At 34.6% G+C, this 22280-nt stretch overlaps 1 protein-coding gene across 1 annotated transcript in view; it reads right to left on the bottom strand.

The window, feature by feature from the left end:
- Positions 1-18955, bottom strand: part of LOC129248712 (zinc finger protein Elbow) — a 74742-nt gene extending 55787 nt beyond the window's left edge. The window contains exon 1 of the mRNA XM_054888339.1: positions 18857-18955. Coding sequence (XP_054744314.1) covers positions 18857-18955 — 99 coding nt within the window. The remainder of the gene's footprint in view (positions 1-18856) is intronic.
- Positions 18956-22280: the final 3325 nt, after the last annotated feature.

The raw sequence follows: 22280 nt of genomic DNA on the forward strand, positions 1-22280 counted from the left end.
ATCTTATCTTATTTATTTATTTGTACTTAATTATTTAGTTGTCTTATTTTATTTTATTTTGCTTTATTAAATTTTTAAATGTTTTTTTTTATTAAATTAAATTAAATTTTATTTTAATTCATTTCATTTTTATGTTGTTTTAAATATTTGATTTTACTTTACTTATCTCTTTTTATTTCCTTTTATGCTATTTTTTTGTGTTAATTTTTTGTTTTTATTTTATTTATTCGGCTTCATTTTCCCTTAGCTAGTCCAAATAACAAATCGAACAAATGAGTTTGCAAGTGGCATACGGTATTTCAATGTCTCGAATTTCGTGAGAGACCTGCTTTTTCGTACCTTACCAGGAATATCCACATACCGTTCAATTTGCCTCTACGTCTCACTGATAAGGGACTCAAACGAGGTTGAGCAGAATTCACTCTAGTCTTCTCCCAAACAACGAAATCAGACCAAAACGATCCATGCTGCTCGGGAAAGAGCTAATGTGGAAGGGCATCGGCAATTCAGATCTCCACTGGAGATTTTCTCTTCATCAAATGGTAATAAGAGTATGAGATGATCAGGGTGTCATCCCGCGAGGTGCTGATCATCCCACTTTTTAGCTATGGCTATAAATATAGAAAGCTAGATCAGCTTCTATGTTGTCGTTCGGGTACAGATTCCTAACCAGAACTTGACCTCATGCTTATGTTCATATATTGTCTTACTATCCGAACATCCCAGGAGCTTTTGACTATCTGGATCTTTTAATGCTGCCGATACAATCGATTAACTGAACACTCTGGGTAATTTTGAGCGCCTTTTTCAAGTCAGTAGTCTAACGCAGGCAAGCGAGTTCTCCAAAATCTTGGAAAAGGTGGTCGAAAAACTATGAATCATAATTCATATTTCCCTGGCACTTATATTTTTGTATTTCAAAAAAATAGCCTTAGAATAATTGCAGCTGTGGTTATGGCTTTCAATTCAAAGCGGAAATATCGCTTAGCATCTCTTATATAGGTGAACACAAAATATATTTATTTAAATAGGTATCAGCATGTATGAATTCTTATGGTCGTGGCAGCAGTAGGAAAACAAGTAGTTGAAATGTTTGTTAACCACTTGTCCAGCTGTCAATTGCGCCTCACAGCTAGTGACAGCTAAGTATTATTGCCGGAAAACGTTGGTGGTTCTGGTTTCAAATGCGCAAAATATATTTATCAATAATGTTGCGCAATTCCGTCTTCCTTCAACTGTGATAGCTCAATTAAAAATTTGAAATACGTGCAAAAATATTTCATTTAATCATATTTCGTTTTTTTTCTTCAAAATTGTGCGCACCTCAAAGTTACTAAGTACCCGCCAAAACCATCACAACACAAATTCATTGTATAGTAAATAAAATTGTCTGCCTTATCGTTTCCCTAATATGTGTTTGCATGATTAATATCATGTTGTTTTTTTGTTTTGGCTTTAGCTGACAGCTGACAATATCTTAAATAGACTAGCAGCCCAATCAGTCGAGCAAAGCGAACCACGTGTACTCATAAGATCTACAGAGCAACTAAAAACTTGCTAATACCTCCCGAACAACTAAGTGCTGCTGCTATTTGTTGGTTGCTTTTCTTGTTGCTGTCTGTTATATCTTACTGCTGTCTGTTGTCACCCAGACAAAATGTGGCACATTAATCAACCTCAAATTTTTGACAGCTGCAACTTTGCATGTGGCGGCAGCAAAATGTCAACTAAATTATGTAAAATTACTACAAATACTCGTATGCTTGGGTGGCTGAAGGAGACCAGTTAGGAAAAATTGCCATATACAAAGTGAATTATTCGAAGACCAAACTTTTAGATGCAGAGTCTACTGTCTACAATAAAAGAATTGGGGTAAAATTTCAGATTTGGCTCTGTACTGCATCAAACAGCTGGGTTTAGTGGACCCTACTCTATTTTTCCCTGCATTCACCTCCGAGCATTGTCTTTTATTTATATAAAGATATCTATTTGCCTCAAAGTGGTCCACTTTTCCCACTGGGTCACTCCCGACTAATCTCCCATTTCGTGTGGGCTTTTCTCCTTGTATAGCTTGTCGCTTGTCCACTCTCTTATGTAGTAGTTGATCAACATGCAGCTGACTGGTTACTGCATGCTGCTATTACTGATTTATAGGAGTCATAATTTATGCGGTGACAAATGTTGCAGCAAATGCTTGCAAATGTTGTACTTAATATCTGGAAAATTTTCAACTACTGATATTAAATAATACAAGTAATGACTGGCAGGTAGGCAGTTAAAAATGACTGTCATTATTATAATTCGATAAGCCGCAGCAACAAGGACGCGAGTGTATCTACGAACAATTTCATTGATTTAATTAACTTTTAAAAGGGGGAACGAAAAAAGTAAGACATTGAGCTCTGTAACCCATGTCGAATACTTGCAAACCGATGGTAAAGTTAACCGAAGTTTATTGAATGTGCACCACGAAAGATTTACCAAAATCGCCATTTTTTAGATTTTTGCACTATTTTAATAAGTAAAAAAAAAATTTTTTTTTGAAATTTTCGGCACAAATTCTAAAGAATATTTTTCACCTTTCGAAGCATTTAAGGTACTTTGAAATAGGAGAAAAAATTACATCACACAGTCACATTATCATCCACATCACAAATTGGTGGTGACGAAAAATGCATGGCATCATTATATAGGGTGTTTTTTTGAAAGCTTAAGAACTTTAAATGGTAATAGGAAATAGAAATATTGTTGATGTTGAATACATTTTTTTTGTTTTAATCTGGTAGATAATAATGGTCTTGCCATTACTGCCTTAATGCCTAACAGAAATGTCAGCACAGTTTTACATTTTCAACTGTCAAACCATAGTTATCGATATTGATATTGTAGTTCTCGTGCAGCTCAAAAAAACACCCTATACATACCATCTTCTTACAGGTACAGGTACATTTTTGAATCCTATTTTATTTTGTCACTGAGAGATTTTTCCCGAATGTGGCTGCCGTGTGACAGAAAAATCGACTCGCTATCAAACTCAGCAAAAAAATATCTCAGGTATCAACTTAATGAGAAATTAACACACGGACCTTGAGTTATTCACTTACAAAGTCCACCTGACTCGCCAATTAAAGGCAAACCATCCGCTTCGTTAGCGCATCTAAGTTAAACATCGAAATTTACGGAAAAGTAAGCGCATTTTCGTCAAGGCGGTTATGCTAACGAACAAAGTTGCTGCACTCGTGACAATTGCTACAGATAGTGACAAATAGTAAGAATTTTGGTTTGGTGTTGTCAATGGACGGTGGATAGAAGAAAAAAACATCTCAGTAGCAGAATAGCACACCGTTTAACATATTCCACCAAAAAATCAATCTACAAGAATGTTAAACTCTTTCGGTCGGACATTAAAGACGCATCGATTCTCAATACTATCCATATTTGGTTAATAAACAAACAGTAATTTAGGTTAAGTTAAGTTGAAGCGGTTGTCCATTGTAGGGCACACTCAGGCTCATGGTCCATTGTGATGCCGTATGGGGAACTAGCCCTTATCCCTCCTGAAACCAATGTGTACTATTCAAAAATTTCGCAAGATCCTTAATTTCGACAGAGCCGAGGTCTTCTAATTCGTTAAAGAAATGTTCGTCTACATCTGGATAGAGCAGCACAGTGAAACAAAAGGTGCGGGATCGTCTCTTCCTCTTCCTCGTCTAGACAACTTCTGCAGAAGTCATGTGTTTGCACACCCATTATCTGGGCGTACCTACCGATTAGGCAGTCCCCGTAATAACTGAAATAGGGTGTTAAGACTATTCTTATCTCTTCTTAGTAGAAGTTCTGTGCCTTTAGCATTGAGAGTCGACCACATCTGTCGGGCTATTTTGCCAGTGGCTTCGTTACGCCATCTTTCATTCGCTACTCTTACAATTTCCTCGCGGATACGTAGTTTACATGTTTGCAAGGGTATACCTATATCATTGTCTATGTACTCATCAGTTAATTTGGTACCGATTTTCGCTAGTTCAGGGGCTCTGCAGTTCCCCTCAATGTCGCAATGGCCAGGAACCCATGCTATCATTAGGTGAAATGACTCGGCCTTCTCGTTAAGAGATGCGTGGCATTTCATGGCTACCGTGGAGGTTGTCAACTGTTTTGTGAGCGATTTTATCGCCGCCTGGCTATCAGTGAAAATGTAGATATCATCTCCAGGTATCGCATCACACAGTACCAGTGTCGCGGCTTTGATTATTGCCATCAGTGCAGCCTGAAAGACACTATAGTAGTTGGGAAGCCGAAAACTGAAGGAGATCCCCAGATGCTCGGAATATACACCTCCGCCCACCCTGCCAAACCGTAATTTACTCTAATCGTATTTTCTTATCCTTACGAATTTTTTATTTATTATGTACATACCAGTATTAAGCATAAATTAAGAACACTCACCTGAAAAGAAAAACAGAAATTGTACATTAGTTTATATAATTACTTTCATTATTTATTTACACACACACATGTAAGTGAATAAAAATCGGGTAGATGTATAAAGATGATACATCAACCCTCAATATTTATATTTATTTATTTACCTAATGCTGCACAAATGTAGCCTAAACACCTTAATCGCTTTCATAATAGAATTTTTAGCATTTCTAAACTTTCCGTCACCGCATTACTCATTTTTCATTTTTGACAACCGCTTTTGCTTTAGGCTTGCATTTAACAATACCGATAGCAAATTTTCTGTTAAACGAAAACGAGGTCGGTTTTAGTCAGGCTTTAATAACATCAAATACCCTACCTAAAAAATTCTCCCTTAGAATGCCCACATACAGCATTTCACAACATTTAAACTAAGCTCGTGACGAATTTATTAACACCTATTTACCACAAATATATTGAATTACACAAATAAGTAAAAAAATAACTCAGTAATGTAATATTCACTAACAAATGGAAGCAAACACAGCTCCGCAAGTAAATAATGTGGCGTCAAGCGGGCATCGATTTACGTGCTAATTTCGCCCAAATGTCATTATTGGTCCCCTAAATTTTAGTTAAATTGCCGCACCTAATTTTTGAAATTTTCATTACGCTCGCACCATTTTAGCTCGAGTGTCACTTATTCACGTTGCCTATTGAATTTGTCACTTAAATGGAAACATTAAATATTTGTACATATTGACTTTTTAATTAGCTGTTAGCGCAACAATTGTGGCTAACTGTTGAAATGCTTTCTGAAATATGTATTATACCTGTAAACATACATATGTATATATTTATTACAAATGCATTAATGTATATAGGTATATTCACAGGTGCTTATGAATGTTAGCCCTGCAGGAAATCGGACTTTTATTAAATCAGCGCGGAATGGAATGCTTTGGAATGGTATCAGTCTGTATTCCAACATTAATAAATGATATTTAAAATTTGATATGCTGTTAACTAGAGCCCGGGCTTGCATGTTGTCGCATCTTAGACCGGCGCGGACCGGCACTTGAACTATCGCCTACGTTACAACGAAGATTACTAGCTGAGCTAAACGACTTTTATATTGCCAGCTACATAAAGCTTCAGCGTCTTAAGTGGGCTGGACATGTTCTGAGGCTGGACCCAACCGAAATTACAAAAAAGAAGTACAACAGAAAGCTGTATGTGCATTATGAAAGGGGTCGCCCCAAAGAAATCTAGATGGACATCGTTAATGACGACGCGAAAATTTTTTGGGAAGAATGTCTTGCATCGCCAGTGTTCAAGGCAGATAGGTTTTACTGTATGCGAAAAGAGATTTTTGGAAGAAATGTGTTGACAAACAAAAATCTGAACTCTCTAACACCCATCAAAATGAATAAAAAGAAATCCGAAAGGAGTATAAACACCGCTAACCCATGACGGGATATTTTCAGAGCACGAGTGGTTGCGCAGTTCAGATTAAAAAGTATTTATAAAGTCTAGGTTAGACATCACGTAGCGTGAATTTGGGTATTTAGATGAAATGGTTGCTCATGCAAGCGCTCACATGAACGTGAAACACAAATTGCGCGTATTGTGATAAAAGAGGAAATACTCTAAAAAAGCTTTATACCAAAAATTTCAACATTGAATAATTTTGAAAATTATTAAATTTTTTTCAAAATTTTTCAATTTTCAATACTGAATAAATAAAAATTACTAAATTTTTTTTATTTTTCAAATTTTGAGTCTGAAAGTAATACAAAAATTATTAAATTTTTTTCAAAAAATTACAATTTTTAAACTGAATAAATCTAAAAAAAACATTTTTTCAAAAATTTTTAGGTTTCAATACCGAATAAATCTAAAAATTATGAAAGTTTTTTTTTCAAATTTTTTTTTTTTTAATTTTGAAACTGAATAAATCTAAAAATTATGAAATTTTTTCTCAACAATTTTCAGTTTTTAATGCCGAGTAAAACTAAAAATTATAATATGTAATATATTTTTTTAATATTTCAGTTTTCAATGATGAATAAATCTAAAAACTAACATTTTTTTAAATTTTCAGTTTTCAATACCGAATAAACTAAAAGTAATTAATTTAAAAACAATTTCAGTTTTCAATACAGAATATGGCATCGGAGTGCCACATAGACCGCAAGTTGGGTCCGTTGTTTTGCCCTAGAGCTCATTATAATACTGAATAAATAAAAATTATTACAGTTTTTTTAATTTTTCAATTTTCAATACGAAAGTAATACAAAAATTAATAAATTTTTTTCAATTTTCTATTTTTAAACTGAATAAATCTAAAACTAATTACATTTTTTTCAAAAATTTTTACGTTTCACTACTGAATAAATCGAAAATTATTAATTTTTTTCAATATTTTTTACTTTTCTGTACTGAATAAATCTAAAAACTATTCAAATTTTCCAAAAAATTTTAGATTTCAATACCGAATAAGTCTAAAAATTACTAATTTTTTTCAATATTTTTTACTTTTCAGTACTGAATAAATCTGGAAACTATTAAAATTTTCCAAAAAAGTTGAAGTTTCAATACCGAATAAATCTAAAAATTATTAAATTTTGTTTTCAGAATTTTTCAGTTTTCAATACTGAATAAATCTAAAACTTATAAAATTTGTTCAAAACTTTTTAATTTTGAAACTGAATAAATCTAAAAATTATTAAATTTTTTCAAAAATTTTCAGTTTTTAATACCGAATAAAACTAAAAATTATGAAATATTTTTTTCAAAATTTTTCAGTTTTTAATGCTGAATGAATCTAAAAATTTATATATTTTTTTCTTAATTTTCAGTTTTCAATACCGAATAAAACTAAAAGTAATTAATTAAAAGAGAAAATTTCAGTTTTCTATGCAGAATAAACAAAAAATAATTACATTTTTTTCAAAATTTTTTCAGTTTTATCAAGTATTGAATAAGTCTAAAAACTATTAAATTTTTTTCCAAAAATTTTTTGGTTTCAATATTTAATAAATCTTAAAATAATTAAATTTTTTTTGCTTTAATTTTTCAGTTTTCAATCGGAATAAATTTAAAAATTATTATATTTTTTTTTAATTTTTCAGTTTTTAATACCGAATAAGTCTAAAAATATCAAATATTGTTTTCAAAATTTTTCAGTTTTCAGTACTGAATAAGTTTAAAAATTAGTAAATTATTTGAAAACTGCTCAGTGTTTAATACCAAATAAATTTAAAAATTACTAAATTTTTTTCAAAGTAAATAATTTTTTTCAAAATTTTTCAGTTTTCAATACGAAATAAATCTAAAATTATTAATACTGAATAAATTTTAAAATTATTTAAATTAAATAATTAACCTTCAACACTGAATAAATCTAAAAATTATTTGAATTTTTTCAAATTCTTTTCAGTTTGCTTTTTATTCGTGTTTTTGAATAAAGTTTTTACCATATAAAAAAAAAAACTAAAAAATTATTTGATTGATTGAAAACTTTATTTTGACCTTTACGCGCTCCATTGCTTGTCTGTTTGAATACTGCAGCTGTCTAGTTCACAAGCGTCAGATATGATTGACGTACGATGCCATTTGCGAAAATTCTAAATTTTCCGATTGGGTGACTAATTTTGCGCCACCTTGTACATACAATATAATTATACAAATTTGTATAAACACCTACACTCACACAAAACCCGACTGGCCATTTTAATGCTGCCACAAGTCATCTTATTATTGCTTTTGTTGCTGTTATTGTTATTATTAAAGCTGTCACATTGTTAGCTAATAAGCGTGAACGCTTTTAACAAACCAAGCATTAGAGCGTTAAAACGTACGTACATACAAACATACATACATACACATGTATAATCGTATGTATTCTCCAAACATACCAATTTTGCATGCTAATTTCAATTTAATTTTCGAATTGATTTTCAAATCACAACACAAACCCATCGTGAGCGACTGGCTTGCACACAAACACATTGTTGACACAAATGAATGCGTCAGCTAAATTCACTAGATCGCTCTATTGGCGACGCGATAAACAAATTAATATAACAAATTTTTATATGCCTCGTCAATTGACAAGTGGATAGTCAATTTGTGGTAACCAACCAACCGTTTTGCATACAAAAAAGTGTGTATGTGTGTGTGTGTGTGTGGGGGGTAAGTGTGCGGTGAGTGTTTTTGTTAGCTTATATTTGCATGCGATTAACGGTTTCACTATATATGTACCTGCTATTAATTTATGTAAACACTTAATACACCACAAATACATACAAACATATTTAGTATATTTTAGCACACACGCGTGTGTTACAGCGCATATAAATTCGAGTGACAACTAATGACGCAAAAGGTGTTAATGCGTAAATGCCTGAAGGCATTGAGAGGCAATTTAAGCGTTTGAGCGCCCAAATTCAATTCACTTTTATTAAATTACAGAAAATTTACTTAAAACTTCAATCCCAAATTGCGTGCAACAAGTGTTAGCTGCTAATTGGGGACTTAACAAAATTTGCTGGCAGCTGTAGCAGTATTTTTAATTAGGATTGCCACAGAGTTTGCAGAGGCACTACAGAGATGGTTTTCCTGATTATACTTATACTTATAAATAAATAAAAACGAAATCGATTCTCACAGTTCAAGACACTAAGAGTGCAATGCAGTCTCAAGTAATAAAATTGAATTACGAATTATTTTTTTTTTTTGGAATTATTTTCAGTTTTGCTTGAAATCCGATCAGATGCACCCCACAAAGGGAGGTGGCCAAATTCCAAATACACGATGTAAGCGCCAATTGTTTAAATATGTGCCCATAATTATGTAAGTGGTCTAAGCCAAATTTCAAAAAAATAAATTTATTTTCACTTATTTCACATCTACATTTTTTTATACATATATTTAAGGGGTTACATCTAGTTAGAAGCCCTGAAAAATGAGGTTTTTAAAAAAATTTTCCTGAGAAAACTTCTGAATTAATTGTTTTAAGCCTTTGTACACATATTATGGTAACTTTGAATAATATTTAAAAAAAATTTATTTGCAAGAATAACAGTTTTTATAGCTGCTACAGCAGATTTCCAGGAACCCCTCCAAAAAAAGACGTTTTACGGTGACCACTATATCTCCGAAGTGGATTATCTGAAATGAAAAAACCTAACGGATTTGATTAAAGTATTGTATATTCTTGTAATTAATCGAAGGAATAAGCAAAAAAAAAATTATTGACAAAATGGCGGCTTCTCAAAAACAAAAATCTTTTTTTTGGAATAGTTTTGGCCTTAAATTGTGTATAAACAAAAAAATGTTTATCGGTTTTAAAAAAGCTTCGATTAAGTACTAGAAAATATAGTTCATAAGCCGGTGTAAAAATTTCAGACTAACCGGTTTAGCCGTTTCCGAGAAATCGTGGTCACCGACTTTCAAAACACAGTTTTGAGAAAAACAAGGTTAAAGTTTTAAAAGCTAATTTAAAGTGCTCTGACGCGTCGTCACATTTATACGTATAACTTCAAAAATAATCTTCGGAATGACTTGAAATTTTCATAGTGTTTACTTAAATATATGTACATTACAAAAATGAAATATAAAAAAAAATCGATTTTTTGAAAATTCTAACTAGATGTAACCCCTTAATGTAATTTTCACGATATCCTCAAAAATAAATCTATAGATAGTGGGTGTAATTTCAACGTTATACGGATATCATTTAATGTTAATTATCAAAAATTTGAAGAAATTACATATTAACTCGTGCTCTCAATACTGAAAGACCTGGAACTGATCGTCGTGGGAAGATGCCTTCACGAAAAACAGATGAAATTAAGATAAAAGCTGTAAGAGAACATATTTTAAGTTTTCCAGCATATGAGAGCCACTAGACCAGAGCTCGTCACACTCCTGGTCGAAAATATTTGTATAGCCTATTTGTATAGCCTATATGTATTGAAATCTGAGGAAAATAAACAATCTTTTGTTAAGGAATGGATTATGAATTGATAGAAAAGTGTAGAAGGAAAAAGTCATTTTCAGTGAAACGACTGCCGCAGTCGGATTTTATATAGACGAAGTCATTAGAAGAACCAATCAATCATCATCAATCAACAGAAAGAATATGGCTGAAAATGCAAAGGATGCGTTTCTTAAGAAACGAACCCTATAAAATGTTCCACAAAACTTTTTTAGATGATTCTAAATTCCACGTTTTGGATCTTTCACCTAAAAGAGGAATTACAAAACTATTAAATTACTTCCATTATACACCACCCATAAACCAGTAACGGTAGAAAAACATAAAGATATTATTTGGTTCCTACCATACATCCCACCATGAACATTTTAAGGATTTTAAAAACTAGAAAAATGATAAAAATGGATAATATTTTTAAAAATGATTAATAAATGTTCATGAATTAGCTGATTAAAGTTATTGTTTCAAATAAAACTCATCATTTTTTATTGCACTAAGTCACTTATAGAACATTCAATTAATTTTGAAAATGGTCTAAGGCAATTAGAGCTTTAAAAACAATATTTTTGTATGAAATTCATACAAAATTTCATATCTACGAGTATATATATAAAAATGAATGTTTGTCTGTATGTCATCGATGAACTCAAAAACTACTCGACCGATTATTATAAAAATTGGTATATACATGTATGTATATTAGACTGGTCGTAACTTTTTTTTTGTGGAAATCCATAAATTTTCGGGTCTTAAAATATGAGGTTAGGAGTAATGAAAAACGGTGTAATTTTTTAACGATCCGATGATGTCTAACCGTGCCCATTTGATCCCAAAGTATGGACAATTTCAAAAAATCACAATTTTTACAACATTTTTTTTTGTTTCCAATTTATATAATTTAATTTAATTTAATTTAATATGTATATACTTAATATACAATATTATATATATAATTTAACTTTATTTATATAATTAACTAGCAAACCCGGCCCCCTTCGCTGGGCACACTAAAATAGAATAGATATGGTTTAGAACAGAAAATATATGATTTTCATATTATTTATTTCTTTATTCTTTATTCAAGCGCTTTGGCATAAACAATATTTTTTGTTTTTCTATTTGTTTTTGAGTAAATATAAAATATAAATTGAAAATCAGGAAAAAAGAAGATTGTTTTTAAATGTCAAATCAACGCATATGAATAAACAATCGTCTTTTTTCCTGATCCATTGGAGCTTTTTTAACCATTATCCATTTATATTTAAAAAAAAAAACGAAAAAAATTTTTTTTTCACGAACACATAATTTCATTCGGATTTCACATTAAATTCTCAAATTTCGTAAGAAATTATTCACTGTTCCAAAATCCACTCCAAAAAAATTCACAAACAATTTTTACATGTTGCACTTACGTTTTTTCTTTATGGCATCCAAATCAGAAAGAAATATAGACCCATTGTAACTCACACTGTCAATTTGACAGTTCAGTTCCGCCCCAAGCGTTAAAAAAGTAAGCGACATTATGGATGGTTCAAAAGAACGCTGTACCCGTTGCCAGTGCTCCGAATTACAACCAAACTTTACGAAACCCATTTTCAATACTTACTTAACAATGTGCGTAAGTTTGGTTTAATTCGGTGCAAAGACACGGCGGGTCCACGTTTTGGCATATATTTCGAGACCCTAGTCATCAATAGGTATGAAAATTACCCCGTAGTAAAGCACTTATCAACAGCTTTCATTTGATACCCATATTGTACATACACAACCAAAGGTTACCCGGGTCCACGTTTTGACCCAGTCACGGAGCGGCATGAAAAATACTCTGTACTAAAGCATTCCCCAACAGCTTCAATTTGATATCCATATTGTACAAACACATTCTAGGCTCCACGTTTTGGTCTCTATCTCGAGACCCTAGTCACGGAGTGGCATGAAAAATACTCTGAACTAAAGCATTCACCAACAGCTTCCATTTGATACCCATATTGTACATACACATCCGAAGGTTACCCGGGTCCACGTTTTGACCTATATCTCGAGACCCTATCTACCAATAGGTATTCAAACTATACGGAAATCATCTTCAATATCTACTTAACAATGTGTGTAAGTTTGGTTTAATTCGGTTCAAAGACACGGCGGGTCCACGTTTTGGCATATATTTCGAGACCCTAGTCATCAATAGGTATGAAAATTACCCCGTATTAAAGCACTTATCAACAGCTTTCATTTGATATCGATATTGTACAAACACATTCTAGGGTCCACGTTTTGGTCTCTATCTCGAGACCCTAGTCACGGAGCGGATGGAAATACTCTGAACTAAAGCATTCACCAACAGCTTCTATTTGATACCCATATTGTACATACACATCCGAAGGTTACCCGGGTCCACGTTTTGACCTATATCTCGAGACCCTATCTACCAATAGGAATCCAAACTATACGGAAACCATCTTCGATACCTCCTTAACAATGTGTGTAAGTTTGGTTTAATTCGGTGCAAAGACACGGCGGGTCCACGTTTTGGCATATATTTCCAGACCTTAGTCATCAAATTACCCCGTATTAAAGCACTTATCAACAGCTTTCATTTGATACCCATATTGTACATACACATCCGAAGGTTACCCGGGTCCACGTTTTGACCTATATCTCGAGACCCTATCTACCAATAGGTATCCAAACTATACGGAAACCATCTTCAATACCTCCTTAACAATGTGTGTAAGTTTGGTTTAATTCGGTGCAAAGACACGGCGGGTCCACGTTTGGCATATATTTCCAGACCCTAGTCATCAATAGGTATGAAAATTACCCCATATTAAAGCACTTATCAACAGCTTTCATTTGATACCCATATTGTACATACACATCCGAAGGTTACCCGGGTCCACGTTTGGACCTATATCTCGAGACCCTATCTACCAATAGGTATCCAAACTATACGGAAACCATCTTCAATACCTCCTTAACAATGTGTGTAAGTTTGGTTTAATTCGGTGCAAAGAGACGGCGGGTCCACGTTTTGGCATATATTTCCTGACCCTAGTCATCAATAGGTATGAAAGTTACCCCATATTAAAGCACTTATCAACAGCTTTCATTTGATACCCATATTGTACATACACAACCAAAGGTTACCCGGGTCCACCTTTTGACCTATATCTCGAGACCCCAGTCACGGAGCGGCATGAAAAATACTCTGTACTAAAGCATTCACCAACAGCTTCAATTTGATACCCATATTGTACATACACATCCGAAGGTTACCCGGGTCCACGTTTTGACCTATATCTCGAGACCCCAGTCACGGAGCGGCATGAAAAATACTCTGTACTAAAGCATTCACCAACAGCTTTCATTTGATACCCATATTGTACATACACGTCCGAAGGTTACCCGGGTCCACGTTTTGACCTATATCTCGAGCCCTATTTCCAAAATAAAATATAATCCATGTTACTCGTGGATAATGTAGCTTTCGAATGGTGAAAGAATTTTTAAAATCGGTCCAGTAGTTTTTGAGCCTATTCGTAACAAACAAACAAACAAAGTTTTCCTCTTTATAATCTTTATATATATATTTCTTATGTTCGTGTGTTTGTCACTGAACTCCTCCTAAACGACTGAACCGATTTTGATGAAATTTTTTGTGTGTGTTCAATGGGATTCGAGAATGGTTTAGATTCACAATTTGGTCTCCTGGAAAATGTCTAGGGTCTCGAGATAGAGACCAAAACGTGGAGCCTAGAATGTGTATGTACAATATGGGTATCAAATGGAAGCTGTTGGTGAATGCTTTAGTTCAGAGTATTTTTCACGCCGCTCCGTGACTAGGGTCTCGAGATAGAGACCAAAACGTGGAGCCTAGAATGTGTATGTACAATATGGGTATCAAATGGAAGCTGTTGATGAATGCTTTAGTTCAAAGTAGTTTTCATGCCGCTCCGTGACTAGGGTCTCGAGATAGAGACCAAAACGTGGAGCCTAGAATGTGTTTGTACAATATGGATATCAGATGGAAGCTGTTGGTGAATGCTTTAGTTCAGAGTATTTTTCATGCCACTCCGTGACTAGGGTCTCGAGATAGAGACCAAAACGTGGAGCCTAGAATGTGTATGTACAATATGGGTATCAAATGGAAGATGTTGATGAATGCTTTAGTTCAGAGTATTTTTCATGCCGCTCCGTGACTAGGGTCTCGAGATAGAGACCAAAACGTGGAGCCTAGAATGTGTATGTACAATATGGATATCAGATGGAAGCTGTTGGTGAATGCTTTAGTTCAGAGTATTTTTCATGCCGCTCCGTGACTGGGATCTCGAGATATAGGTCAAAACGTGGACCCGGGTAACCTTTGGTTGTGTATGTACAATATGGGCATCAAATGAAGACGTTCTAATACCGAGAATTCCAATGATTCCACCTGAATTGCCATTTGAATTCAAGCGTTTGCAACTACCCATTCGCTTAACATTTGCAATAACTATCAATAAATCACAAGGGCGAACTTTAGAAATATGCGGGATGAATTTAGAAGAACCAGTATTCACCCATGGTCAACTATACGTTGGCTGTTCACGTGTTGGGAAGCCAACAGCATTATATATTTACTCAAAAACAAATAGAAAAACAAAAAATATTGTGTATGCCAAAGCGCTGGAATAAAGAATAAAGAAATAAATAATATGAAAACCATATCTTTTCTGTTCTAAACCATATCTATTCTATTTTAGTGTGCCCAGCGAAGCGGGCGGGGTTTGCTAGTATTAGTATAGATTTATATAATTTAATAAAATTTTAATTAAAGAATTAGATTTAATGAGAGATGTTTTGGTGTAAGACGGATAAAATTGCCTGTAGTGCTCAACAACTTGCAGTAAGTACTGTTTATCTTCTTCATTATAAGTAAGCGATCTGTTGTAGTCTGTGATCAATTTCAATGCTCTCTCTGCAGCGTCATTAACTACAGACAAATGCTGACAAATTCGTTTTCTCGCTATATAGTCTTCACTTTCTTGCCATGTTGAAGGATCTAATTCCAAAAAACTTGTTTCAATTCCTAAGCGGGTAAAGAATGTTTTAGTTCTTGAAGAAATAAAATCATTTATACTCTTGCTGCCGTAAAGCGTTATTTCTGACATTGTTGCAACAACTCTCTTTGGAACAGCATCTTCCTTCTGGTTATCGCTAGTAATTGCTTCCAACATTTTTCGCTTAATATGTGAAGGAATTTGATCATCAAAAAATGAAAGGCCAACCGCCGCTTCCGACAAATACCATAAATGATTTTTAATTTTATGTAACAAGGCATTGGATACTTTCTTATCGAAATATACAATCATATCTTGAATGAGCTTAAGGTCATTTTGTGCAGCAGCTAACCAATATGGAACGTAGATGCAGGTTAAAAAAATACAAACGCTTCTTAGACTCTTTATCTCTGAAGTCGTTAACACGAATTGCTCGCGAAACAGAAACATTTTGTAGCAATATAGCCACTTCGACATAAACCTTGCGTGTGATGTTGCACCAGGTGACCGTACTTGTGAAAAATTTGGTACGTGTTCCCCAACAAAAAGCAACGATAGTTGTAGTAATTCTCTATAATCGGCACGAGTGTGGTGACTATTTAATGCAGTTAGACAAAAATTCTTAAATATTTCCACTTCAGCTATTGTAAGGACTTTCCGAACTTCATTTTCCGATATTCTACTTTTGAATGACTTAGAATTAATGTTTTTCCAGCTGTTAGAGAAACGATTGAATAAGGGAACTTCCGGTGCTGATGATTTGCCAAAATTTAGTTCGAACACTGATTTGACTAGCAACTCACTAACATGGTGACGACAGGGAAAGAAAAGTAGATTTCGGCCCAACCTTTTTTCAAGCCAGAACCTGCTCCATTATTAACTCCCGTATTAGCAGCTGTTGTATCAAATGATACAATTTCCACTAAATCATCGAGCTTCCACTTGCACAAAAAATTATGTATTTCTGCAGCTATTGCATCTCCCGTTGAACTTTCAATTTTTGGTATCCCCACCAGTTTTTCCATATTTTCTCCTGTGACAACGAGAGACAATCTATCTTTCTTTTCTGTGCCTCGGATTTCTGCAAGCAGCTTGCCATCCCAGTGAAGGACAAAAACGTCGGGGATCTACAAATAAGTAAATGTAATGTTGTTCGATTAAGAATTAAATCTTCCATTTTTATTGACGGCGTTCCATTAACATTTTGCATGGTATTTATGAAGGCAGCAACCGTTGCACTCACCAAATGCATGGCATCTCTTGTTGAGAGGTTACATTTGTCCATGCATACAAGCATTCTATCATCAATAAAATTAATTTTTCCTCGATTTGACTTTTTCGGTAATAAATTAATGTTACTTCCGTCTGTATCTTCGCCTTCATTCATATCTTTTGCTGCATTTTCTTCGCCAGCTGAAATATCCTATTCAGCTTCCTTGGTATCAGAGACTTCAAGAGCATAATTAGCTTCAAATGGGATCAAAATTAAAAAAAAAGTTCCAGTAAAGCTTAACTTTAATAAACTTACTATGAACTAAATGCTTTTTACCGCGCTTTCTTTCTTCTTCTATTCGTTGCTCTTTGCGTTTTTCTTTTCTTGTGAGTACAGAATCGGCACCATACATACTACCTGGACGTCCTCTATTTCTTTAGAGCAAAAGAAAGTCTTTATCTTCCTGCATTTTCATTATACCTAGGGCATCCATGGCTGCAATGTCAAATATGAAGTTTTCAATTTTATCCTTAAACTCTGCTTCATTTTTACGACACTTCTCGTTAGGAGTCTTGGAATGTTTTTGTAAATTTCTCCCTTCCTCGTAAAGATTTTTAAGTTTTTAATACAATTTTTTTCTTGCGCCGTGAGAATTTTAGCTTTTTTCCAAAATTCAATCGTGGCACCAATCGTGTATTTCATACTGCTTTCCAAAGTTAAGTTTTCGTGCCTCATTTTGTAAAACAATAATTGGAGCACCTGTTTCATTGATGGCAACTTGGCCCCCAAAATAACACTTTCACATTCACCCACAAGAAATGTTTTTTGCTCAGAACGTAATCTTTTTTTCGGAATGCCTGATAATGATTTTGAACTCATTACTTTTGTCACTAACTAATTACTTTTGTACTATTAAACGCATAAGACAACAGAAACTGAATAAGAATGCAATGTCAAAGGCTACTAATTCAAATGTCGAGTAAAAATTCAAAACTTTTAGCGTATTCAGCGAACACAACAGTTGATGCATTGTTTAGTGATCACCAAAGTGTTGATTATGAAACAAATTTTTATTTTTATTATTATAGTGAAGTGTGAAAAATTATTTAAAAAGTACCTTTGCATAAAATTTAAAAATAATTGTTTCATTTAGCAGCTGGCTCAACACACCGTTCATAAAACACAATTTCTACAATATTACTCAACTGACGGTGACATATTTTCCACGTATCACTAATCAGTTATGTGTGCTGAAAGCGCCTTTCGTCAGGTGGCTTTCGCGATATGAATTGGGCCATACCGCAATAAAGTAAACAACATCATTAATTAAAATCGCATCACATCAATAAATATAAGATTCGAACATAAAAATTGGAAACGAAAAAAAATTAGTAAAAATTGTGATTTTTTCAAAATTTCCATACTTTGGGATCAAATGGGCACGGTTAGATATCATCAGATCGGGCTAAAAAAATATACCGTTCTTTATTGCATCTAACCTCATGTTTTACGACCCGAAAACTTTTGGATTTTCAATTTTTATTTTTCTCCATACAAGCTGCGGCCAGTCTAATGTATATGTATCTTTTACAAAACTGTCCCTGGACTTTCCGATTTTTCAGCAAATTGGCAACTCAAAGTATTACAATTTCTTCGAACATAATTGCATAAATATTCCTTCGGTGACACTTGAAGCTGTCAAAACAACGTTGTCAAATAAATACAAAAACACACATACATATACATACTTATGTATGCTTGCTAACCTCCACATCTCACACACGCGCACATTAATTTGCAAGTGACAACTTAAATTGCAACCGACAACTTTCTCTCACCCATTGGAATGCAACACTGTTGCAAAAATTTCCCACCAAGTTTCAGCGACAACTTGATATAACTTTATGTCATTACAGTGAGTGCAACAACGGAAGTTGCCACTTTGTCATGAAAGAAAAAATAAAAATAGTGAAACACCAATATGAAACAAATAAATGATTGCATTTCACGCTGAACTTGTTGACATGATTACACGATTTTTCCACTAGCTGTTGTTGTTCTTGCTGCAATAATCTAGAGACGACAAATGAATGCTTGAACGAACGTGTGTTGTTATTACTGCAATCGCACATTTGCATTCGCATTTCATTTCTGCGAACGATTTTTGACAGTTGCACTCACAATCTCACCCAGCTTTCTATCCTTTACTTCGCCCCTTCTGTTTTCCTTGCAATACTTCTGTGATTGCTGTAATTGCTGTAGTTTTTGTTGTTGCTGCATGCTTTCGCTGACATCACTTGTCAACGCATGTGTTGTGCTTAATTATAAATAAAATGTAATTAACGCCCGGCACCCCAAATGGGAGCAACACCAACTGATGAAGACAGTCATAGCCGTAGTGGCACTGGCACTGCGGCTACAAATGTTGTAGTTGCGTTGACAAGCTGCAAATGCAAATTATGCGTTGCTGATTTGTGCACGTTGAGTGCGTTGGTTGACAGTGAATATGCGTGGATTTGTCACGATTTAAGTAAAAATACACATTGCCAACATATTTACGCACATTAACATGCGTGGATACAAATAAAGCGAGTACAGTTAACGGGATTGAGGGGAGCAAAAATATTAATGTAATCGACGCAGAATTCTTTGCTTTCATGTGAATCATCTTTTGGCGGCAGGGAGATGCAAATATTTTACGATGAGTCGAATAATATTTAGTGTGGGCAAGTAGTAAACAGCTTACCATACAAATTTCAGGGGTTTTTTACGCGGAAGAAGATCGAAAGTGTGTACCGCGTCAATGCGATACCATGGATTACCTATCCAACCACCCGATACTTCCATTAGGAGGTAGTATTGACACTACCATATCCATGCGTCACTGTTCTAATATAGTTTGTCAAAAACCAATCGGCTTGATATCATCCACTGCTTATATGAAAGAATGAACTACACCAATCGCGAGCCCAGTCGTTTATTCTTTTTCATGCTAACTGACGCTAATGTTCTTCCGATAAGTTTAGAATAGGTTAGGATAAATGGCTGCCCAGACGAGGGTCCACTTCTACAACGAAACAAATTCGTCCATTCTAATGTCATACAGAGGAAAAAACAAAAACTGAAAAGTGAGGAAAGAAAGAAGATGATGACCAAACGGTGACTAATTACGTTAACCAGGCGTAGCAAAAAAGTGAACGCCCAGATATCTGAATCTTATCCCGACGAGAGTAGGGCAGCTGAGGTGAAGGTTCTGCTGAAAGGACTTGAGGAAATCCCAAGTCTCCCCGCAATACCCGGACAATACCCGGTAAGGATATCTACGAAATTTGAGAAATGAGGCTTTGCTAGGCTTGGAAGCTACCTGGAGCGCCCCCGATCTACACGTAACCAGAAGGATCTCGCGACTTTACGCGTCTCCACACTAACTCAGCGCTAACTAAATTGACGCTCATCTGAAGCCCATCTCTCCAGAAGGAGACTAAAGGTTTTCAAGGCAACCCCAATCCTCTCATTTTGCGGCGAAATTGTTTCGAGGGTCACCTGTCTCGCTAGCTCATCAGCCCAGCAGTTTTCCGCTATGCCCCTGTGACCGGTGACCCAAATGAGCCTAATATCGAAATATTCCAACGCATTCGAGAGAGAAGTTAGGCATTCCCATACTATTTAGTTTCGAAAGCACAAGCAACGAGCCCAAAGCCCTAATTGCCGCCCGGCTGTCAGAGTAGATATTTACCTACCTTTCAGTAATTGCAGAGATAAGTAATCGTTCCACTGATTCTTTAATTGTGCGGAAAACAGTGCGGTGATACTGTATACTAAATTTGAACTTCCCCACTAACCCTTTCGTCCTGCTTCGAGTTATCTGCTCTGTCTCCAAATGTAGTAAATCGCCCACAGCTTCCTTGGAAATGCAAATGCACATTGCAACAAAAATACGAATTTTCAACTTCAATGTTAAATCAGTTCTGCTCTACGTCTGCGGAAATTATATAGAAGCTTCAAGTGTTCGTGAACCGCTGCTTGAGACATATTCTACGTATCTGGTGGCCAGACAATTGGATATCTAATACCGAACTGCATCGACGATGCCATCAAAAAGCAATCGCAACTGAAGCAAGAGAAGGTAAATGTAGATAACTTGGCCATACCCTACGGAAAGGTGACACTGAAATCAGCAGACAAGCGCTACACTGGAACCCCCAAGGACAGCGTAGAAGAGGCAAACCTAGGGGCTCTTGCCGACGCTGCATCGAAGAGGATCCACAAAGCCGTGGACAAAATAATAGCCTGTCAGGAAGTCACAAATATTTATATCCGGGAATCGCACAAAATGAAAAAAAAATTTACTTTGGCATACGGCTGCGCAACGTAGATTGAGGAATGATGATGGTGATGATAAAACAAACACTGCAAAGCCAACACTTCTTTCTCCACTTGGCCATTTCAAAGCAGAATGGCTCGTCCTCTGCATCCATTCCGTTGCAATATTTCAATATCTTTGTAAAGACCTTACAGCTCGTCGCTACATCAGCCGATTATATTTACCGCCGCCAATGTAAAAAGATCCAAAGTTCTCTGCATAATCTTTCTCTCGAATACTCAAAGATAAGATGGTTCTTCTTCTCTTGCAATCTTCTTTGCACAAAACCATAACCTCTCACAAGGAAAAGCCTAACTGATTAGAAGTAGAACTGACACTTGAAGAGGTCCGCGATATGGATATAGTGAAATGGCTTAATTTATGGCAAACAGAGAAAGCCTTGGTCCCAGTAGAACGGTGCCATAGTGCAAAATCATCTACTTATGTAAGGAAGTTTTTGATGGTGATTCCCATAAGCGCAAAACTATTTCTTCTACTAATGCCTTCAACTGATTACTGATTAAAAATATAACATAACACCAAAATTCGATAATATTCTCCCAATTTTCTAACGAACTAACTTCGAAGACCCATCTTAGCGTTAAAAAATAATATGGTGTTGCTTTATGGAACTTAAAATAAAAATTAAAGGCAAAAAAGTCAAGCTACCAAAGTATAAATTGCTGCTATTCCATAGAACTTTTCAACCTTAAAAATTTAAATGAAGAAACCAAGACGTGTCAAACCATAATCGGACTATATTGTAAAAAATCTGCAATATTCGTTTGCACTTGCGTATAAATTTTGAATCTATAAATAATAAACACCATACATTGTCCCTAAATATAAATTACATTTGTTCTTCTACTGCACCGTTTGCCACTTGCAAACAGAATTAATTCCCACTATTGGTTACCTATGAATCTGAAGGTCAAAATGGTAGTTTGCTCTTCACCCACTGAAAAAATGAAGCTTAATGCACAAAAATTGGAATTAACCTATCTGTACGTTAACTGTATGTATAATAAATATTTTGTATGTAAATAAATATTTGGTGAAAGTTTGCCCCTTTTATGACTCAAAAATTATGAACAATTGTTATATAAATAGAATATATTAGAAAAAAAATGTAAAAAGAGAATACCAAAGTCAGCTAAAAATTTGTAGCCGGCAATCACTAATTGCGAATTTGTTAGCTCATTTGCTAAACTCAGTTTTGCAGTTCGTACTTTGGTAGGCGTT

The sequence above is a fragment of the Anastrepha obliqua genome, chromosome 5, assembly GCF_027943255.1.
Source record: "Anastrepha obliqua isolate idAnaObli1 chromosome 5, idAnaObli1_1.0, whole genome shotgun sequence".
NCBI classification, from domain to species: domain Eukaryota; kingdom Metazoa; phylum Arthropoda; class Insecta; order Diptera; family Tephritidae; genus Anastrepha; species Anastrepha obliqua.